The sequence below is a fragment of the Trypanosoma cruzi genome, genomic scaffold (genome assembly GCF_000209065.1).
Source record: "Trypanosoma cruzi strain CL Brener 1047053516495 genomic scaffold, whole genome shotgun sequence".
Lineage (NCBI taxonomy): Eukaryota > Euglenozoa > Kinetoplastea > Trypanosomatida > Trypanosomatidae > Trypanosoma > Trypanosoma cruzi.
The window spans coordinates 30,002-36,693 of record NW_001849206.1 but is presented as its reverse complement, the minus strand read 5'-3'; the positions used below and the strand labels follow the sequence as shown (position 1 = coordinate 36,693).

Here is a 6,692-nt window from a genome sequence, read left to right as displayed (position 1 = left end):
CCACGGGAGACTCCGCCTCATCCACTGCGGGAATGCCCTCGTCGTTGGGAATCTGGGACTGCGACTGTTTGTGACTGCCCCAGCCCGCACGACGGAATACTTGCCACTTTTGTACGGACGGCCCTTGCGCTACTCACTCGCTATTGTAGCAGCATACAACCAAAACAGGATAACAAGCTGCTTTGTGGTGAATATTGGCTGCACTTCCCGTGGACCAACAATCCGCGTGGTGTGCGGGGATCTCCTTTTTTTATTGTTACTATGCTTTTGTGTTGCTGTGTGCGCCGCACCTTCTTGTGTGTGTGCGCACCCTCCGTGAGGGGTGCCGACACGACGGACCGCTCTCGCCGCATGTGCATGCGGTGGAGTCTTGTGTGCCGCTCCTGTTTGCTTCTCCCTCCTCCATCTGTGTGTTGTTGTTGCGGCAGGGCTGTGTGTGTGTGTGTGCCTGCTGCCGTGGATTGGAGTGTGTGTCGTGCGTGCTGTGCGGCGTACGGTGCATGCCTGGCTGCTGCCCTCTCCTCATGTGGTGTGCCCTCTGTGTGTGTCTGCCGCACCTCTCGTCTCCCCTGTTGCTCTCCATTTCCCTCACTGTGCAGATCAGCTCCACACCACTGAACGACCACACTCACGATGATGATGACGTGCCGTCTGCTGTGCGCCCTGTTGGTGCTTGCCCTGTGCTGCTGCTGCTCGTCCCTGTGCGCGACAGCGAGTAGTCAGGATTCAGGTAAGGACGGCCCCACTTCTTCGGTTACTCAGTCACAGGGAATAGGTGTTTCAGGGGCAACAAATTCTTCCACGACGTCAAGTTCAGCAGCTGCGGCCGTTGCATCACCGGGAAAAAGTGAAAAGTCCGATACGCAAGGGGCTCCAGGTGCGGAAGAAGCTCTGCCAGAAAATCCAAGTGGGGCGACCGCTCTGGCAGGAAGTCCAGGTCCAACAAGTCCGGTGCCTATTACAAAAGGGAGTTCAGGTGGGTCCGGCAGTTCAGGGAGTCCGGTTCCGGTGGCCGATACGGTACAGAAAAATGGCGAAAACGATACGAGAGACTCAAAAAGTGGCAATAATCCATCCACAGACCATGCAAATACGAATTCCGACGATTCGGACAAGAAGACCACGGCGGCTAATACCACTACTACGACAACCACGACGACCACCACTACAACACAGGCACCAAGCACTACGACTAAAGAGGCGCCAGCTGTGTCGACCACCCGCGCACCGTCACGTCTTCGCGAAATCGACGGCAGCCTCAGCAGCTCTGCGTGGGTGTGTGCCCCGCTGGTGCTTGCCGCATCCGCGCTGGCGTACACCACTGTGGGCTGAAGAGGTGTGTGCGGGCTGTGCGTGCCAGCACTCAACCGCGGGGATTTGTGCGCGTGTGTTGTGGTTCACTGTATAAAATAAGAGAAAATAATGATTGTGTTTTGCTTCATTTGCTTCCGCTGCCGTGCTGTGTGCTCCGCGTTGTGCCCCGCATCCGCCATGTTGAACGCATCGCGGACACACTCATATGCATGCGCACTGGAGCCCTGGGTTTGTTTTTCTTTTCTTTAATTATTGTTTTTTATTGCTTTTTAAACCTGTGGTTTGCGGTGCGGTGTGCGAGCTCTGCAATCGTACTGATTCCATCTGTCTCGTGGTGTGTGCGCTGCTGCTGCTGGGGTGCTGCCATTTGTTGCTGTGCGTGGTGTAGCGGCTGTGTCTCCCTTTGTTTGTCTCGTGCTATCGCAGGTTGGTTCCGCAGCGTTAGGCAACTCCACTGTTTGTGATGATGACTGGCCGTGTGCTGCTGGTGTGTGTCCTCTGCGTGCTGTGGTGACGATGGTAGTGCGGGTGAGTATTAGCTCCTGCGGTGACGTGCTCAGCTGCGGAGTGCGCGATGGATGGCAGCAGAAGGACAGGGAGGCAGGGCGAATGCGTCCGCCGTGGAGGAATGCGTGCGTAATTGTATGGCCGTCGTCCCTGGAGGCGCCAAGGGATTGCCGTTGCTGCTGACACCGCTGAGGATAAGGGGGTATGCTGCAATCCAATGAACACTCAACGAGATGCGTCGCCAGCCGCGTAGATCGCCTGCCGTTAGAACGAGGAGAAGACAAGGCGGCGCGCCACCAGAGGCACCGGCAGTATGTGGAGGATCAGCGGGATGGCGTTATTTGCCGCTCGAAATGAAACCGAATGTGTCGGAGTCACACGACGCTTTGAGTGGTGCTGGACAGCGGGAGGAGTCAACTGTGAATGGTTCAGAAGGCAAGGCTCAGATGCTGATGGCTCCTGTCACTGTGGGGCGCCTGGAACTCGTGCCCCAAAGGGAGCGAGCATTGCCCTCTTCGGATGGCAGTCGCGCCACCGGCAGTCGGGAAAACGAATCCGCTCAGGATGAAAAGTTGAAAGTCACTGAGTCATCGGGGGCGGTGGGACAGAGGGAGGAGCCCAGCCCCCAACACAGCCTGCCATTGGGGGGCGAAAAGGATCACTACCAACAAAACCAGCCGCAGTACCGGGCGAACCAATAAGACAAACAGCAGGGGCAGGAACCGCCGCAAAGGGCAGAAGGGTCTGACAGCCGACATGAAGTTTCATGGCCAGAGAATGGCGAAGGTAGCGCCAAAACACGATGCGGGTTCAAACACAACTTTTGCACAGGTACCGGGTGATGCACCACAAGAAGAATCGGGAGGAGAAGTTGCAGTAGAAGCAGCTGGTGGAGATGAGGCAGAAAGGAAGGAATTTGCAGCACACCAAGACACCGTGCAGCATGCACCATCTCCCATTCACGAGAGGCCATCGCAGTCATCGTCTTTTTCAAATGGCGGCTTTGCTGCATTAGATTGGAAGGAGTAATGCACCGTGCAGGAGATTTTCAAACAGCCTCCACTTTCTGTCGCTGCAGAGAAAACAGAAACGTACCGGCGTGAGGACAAAGCGCCTGCTGCCGAGGCTGACAACTGCACCGCATTTCTTCCAGCTGCAGAGTTTAACGCCGCCGCCAGCACCACCACGACCAATCATAATGCGAGCCACCTGAACGGAGAGGACGCCGGACCCTCCACAGAAGAAGTGGAGAAGAAGAATGCAACAACAAAACCGAAGGCACATCAGCCGGCACAGTTACCCCGCAGTCCACAGCGAGGGGTTCACGAGGGACATCGCCACCGCCACTAACAACATAAACACAGCTTCGCATGGCGGCAGTGACGGCAGCACCGTAGTCTCCCACACCACCTCCCTTTCTTGTTTCTTGTTGCGTGTGCAGCAGCTCCTGTTGCGGTGGTGGCCGGGCCTGCATGAAATTGAGTGCGCCGAATGTGGACGAAGGCCTACTGCAAATGAACTGCTTGTGGTGAATATTGGCTGCACTTCCCGTGGACCAACAATCCGCGTGGTGTGCGGGGATCTCCTTTTGTATTGTTACTTTGCTGTTGTGTTGCTGTGTGCGCTGCACCTTCTTGTGTGTGTGCGCACCCTCCGTGAGGGGTGCCGACACGACGGACCGCTCTCGCCGCATGTGCATGCGGTGGAGCCTTGTGTGCCGCTCCTGTTTGCTTCTCCCTCTTCCATCTGTGTGTTGGTGTTGCGGCAGGGCTGTGTGTGTGTGTGCCTGCTGCCGTGGATTGGAGTGCGTGTCGTGCGTGGTGTGCGGCGTACGGTGCATGCCTGGCTGCTGCCCTCTCCTCATGTGGTGTGCCCTCTGTGTGTGTCTGCTGCACCTCTCGTCTCCCCTGTTGCTCTCCATGTCCCTCACTGTGCAGATCAGCTCCACACCACTGAACGACCACACTCACGATGATGACGTGCCGTCTGCTGTGCGCCCTGTTGGTGCTTGCCCTGTGCTTCTGCCCGTCCGTGTGCGTGGCAGACGCTGAGCCTGAAGTTGATGTTCAAGGTTCTTCCAGTACGGCAACGACGAATAAAACGCAGCCACCAGACCCCAAAGGGAAGGACGATCTCAAACCTGATGAAGTTGTCGTTCCACCGCCTCCACCACCACAGGCACCAACTGCTAAGCCGGTTGAAGCTATTGTAGGCGCCCCCAGTCAATCGACCCCTGGAACAGGAACACCACCTGTTCCTGGTCAGTCAGATCCTCCAACAACAGAGTCCGTTGCAAAGCCGGGAGATGATGTCGGAGAGGGACCAGGATCTAGCAGTATGGGAACGAATTCAAATGAGGTGTCCAATGCGTTACAGGCAGATGGTAATAAGGGTAAGACAGGGTTACCCAGTCACAAGAGACTATCTGAGGAACGGGCAAATAGGGAGTCTGAAGATTCTACCGAGGAGACCACTACGACCACGACAACAAAGGCGCCAGCTGTGTCGACCACTACTACAACACATGCACCAAGTACTACGACTACAGAGGCGCCAGCTGTGTCGACCACCCGCGCACCGTCACGTCTTCGCAGAATCGACGGCAGCCTCAGCAGCTCTGCGTGGGTGTGTGCCCCGCTGGTGCTCGCCGTATCCGCGCTGGCGTACACCACTGTGGGCTGAAGAGGTGTGTGCGGGCTGTGCGTGCCAGCACTCAACCGCGGGGATTTGTGTGCGTGTGTTGTGGTTCACTGTATAGAATAAGAGAAAATAATGATTGTGTTTTGCTTCACTTGCTTCTGCTGCCGTGCTGTGTGCTCCGCGTTGTGCCCCGCATCCGCCACGTTGAACGCATCCCGGACACACTCATATGCATGCGCACTGGAGCCCTGGGTTTGTTTTCTTTTCTTTTTAAATTATTGTTTTTTAATTTCTTTTTTATTGCTTTTCAAACTTCTGGTTTGCGGTGCGGTGTGCGAGCTCTGCAATCGTACTGATTCCATCTGTCTCGTGGTGTGTGCGCTGCTGCTGGGGTGCTGCCATTTGTTGCTGTGCGAGGTGTAGCGGCTGTGTCTCCCTTTGTTTGTCTCGTGCTATCGGAGGTTGGCTCCGCAGCGTTAGGCGACTCCACTGTTTGTGATGATGACTGGCCGTGTGCTCTGCGCCCTGTTGGCTCCTGCAGTGATGTGCAGCTGCTCGTGCGTGTGAGTGAGGGCTGCTGCGACGGGGTGCGTGTGCGGCCGCGGGTGATGGCGCAGTGGCTGCTGGGCACGCACGGGGTGTGATGGCTGCGGAAGGTGGACCCGTGGCCGGTGGCTCTGGACGAAAGGGGGAATGTGAACTCTGAGGACAATAGCAATCAGGAAGACGAGGAGGGTGGGGGAAACACCGTGGGTGAGGACCCCAATCCCACCTCGGGAGGACCACTCACTGCTCCGACGAGACAGGGCCAATCCAGCAGCGACCCACTGCGAAGTGGCACTTGTAATCCGTCCGGCACTGGCAGCGCGTCTGCTGCTCGGATGCGTGCAAGTGGACCGGAGTCTTTGGGCGGAGGGCACGCCGCAGGCACAACATCCCCACGCTCCGACGCGTCTCAGCAGGCAGCGGGTGGAGTGCATGCTGGTGGCGGGAGGACCTCCCAGGGCAGTCGGGCTTCGGAACAAACCGTCACGGGACAGTCACAGGTGCCAGGGACGGCGAAGGAAGCACCGCAGGGCGATGAAGGAGGAGAACCCGGAGCACAACACGAGGCCGACCAAGCCACAAAAATGACTGTGGTGACCTCTTGCGCAAAAACAGCGGTGGAACAGGAGAGCCGCCAACGGGATCGCAAGATGCACCACGTCTCTACAGTGGCGGGAATGCTCATTATTATTATTATTTTTCTCTTACCGACATGTCTAGCCACACGATGTCATCAGGGTGACGAGGGGATGGTCGAGCAGCGACATGAGTTTCCTGCCATGAGGCAGCTGCCATTGGGAGAAGCTTTCGGTGCCAAGGTCCTTCTTGATGCCCAGCCGTTGGCGCACAGCCAGAGCGTCTGTACATTCCGGAAGCAGATGGTGCATTGTTTTCTGCGGGCTAATTGTTGCGCTTGTGGAGACTGGCTGATCCTGCGGTAGCAGAGATTGCCTCCTGGCACTGCTGCTGCGGTGCCGAGTAGCGTCTGGGTTTTGTGCGCGGCGATTTCTGTGCTGTGCGGTGCTTTTTTTGTGTGGGGAGGACCGTGTCGCAGCAATCGCGGTGGAGGTCGGGAAGCGGTGGAGGGCGTTCCGGATGAAGGCACCGACAGTGACCGATGTGGTTTGTGTGTTCCACCAGTGTGGTGTCACAGTGCGAACATTTCTTCTTCCGACGCTGTGTGGAGGGCCGTCTCTCCACAGGCGGTGCGTCGGCCTCCCTTGTCGTCGGGGGAACAGCTTCCGTCCCGGTGCGGTGGGATCGTCGTTGGAGCGCATGAAAGCGGAGTGTTCCGGTGAGATGTTGCGGAAACGGCGTTGGTTCGTGCAGTCTCTCACAGTCCAGTACAGGCGACCCCAGAGCTCGGATTCCCCGCACCCTTCCCGTGCAGTGTTTGCCCGTTCCTGTTGGTCGAGGGCTTCCTGAGTGATCAGGTGCTTGCCGCCTGGATCTGATGGCCTGGCGCCGCCAAGCAGGTAGTGGTGGGTGTCCTGATGCATGGTACTACGCCACTTGTTGGTGAGCTGGGTAGTAAAACATGACAGCGGATCCGTATGCCATATGGGTGCTATTCCATGCTCCGTGTGTTGCCCGGTTGCCGTGGCCTGCGTCGCATGCTGATCTGCAGGCTCGTTAACGTGTACTCCGCGATGTTCGTAGCAAAACTGCAGCTGCACGGACCAGCC

At 57.4% G+C, this 6,692-nt stretch overlaps 3 protein-coding genes and 1 pseudogene across 3 annotated transcripts, besides 2 other annotated features; all 4 read left to right on the top strand.

Moving 5' to 3' along the window:
• Window positions 1-6,692: a sequence feature (areas not merged during assembly with more than two copies in the genome that could not be assigned to a particular haplotype).
• Window positions 634-1,332, top strand: Tc00.1047053503787.20 (mucin TcMUCII, putative; the record flags this gene model as incomplete). Its single annotated transcript, XM_799709.1, has 1 exon — window positions 634-1,332. The coding sequence occupies one exon, from the start codon at window positions 634-636 to the stop codon at window positions 1,330-1,332; it is 699 nt and encodes a 232-aa protein (XP_804802.1).
• Tc00.1047053503787.30 (uncharacterized protein) lies at window positions 2,055-2,522 on the top strand (the record flags this gene model as incomplete). Its single annotated transcript, XM_799710.1, has 1 exon — window positions 2,055-2,522. The coding sequence occupies one exon, from the start codon at window positions 2,055-2,057 to the stop codon at window positions 2,520-2,522; it is 468 nt and encodes a 155-aa protein (XP_804803.1).
• Window positions 3,793-4,503, top strand: Tc00.1047053503787.50 (mucin TcMUCII, putative; the record flags this gene model as incomplete). Its single annotated transcript, XM_799711.1, has 1 exon — window positions 3,793-4,503. One exon carries the CDS (start codon window positions 3,793-3,795, stop codon window positions 4,501-4,503), a length of 711 nt encoding a protein of 236 aa, XP_804804.1.
• Window positions 4,729-4,763: a sequence feature (AT_rich).
• On the top strand, window positions 4,960-5,721 carry Tc00.1047053503787.65 (annotated as a pseudogene).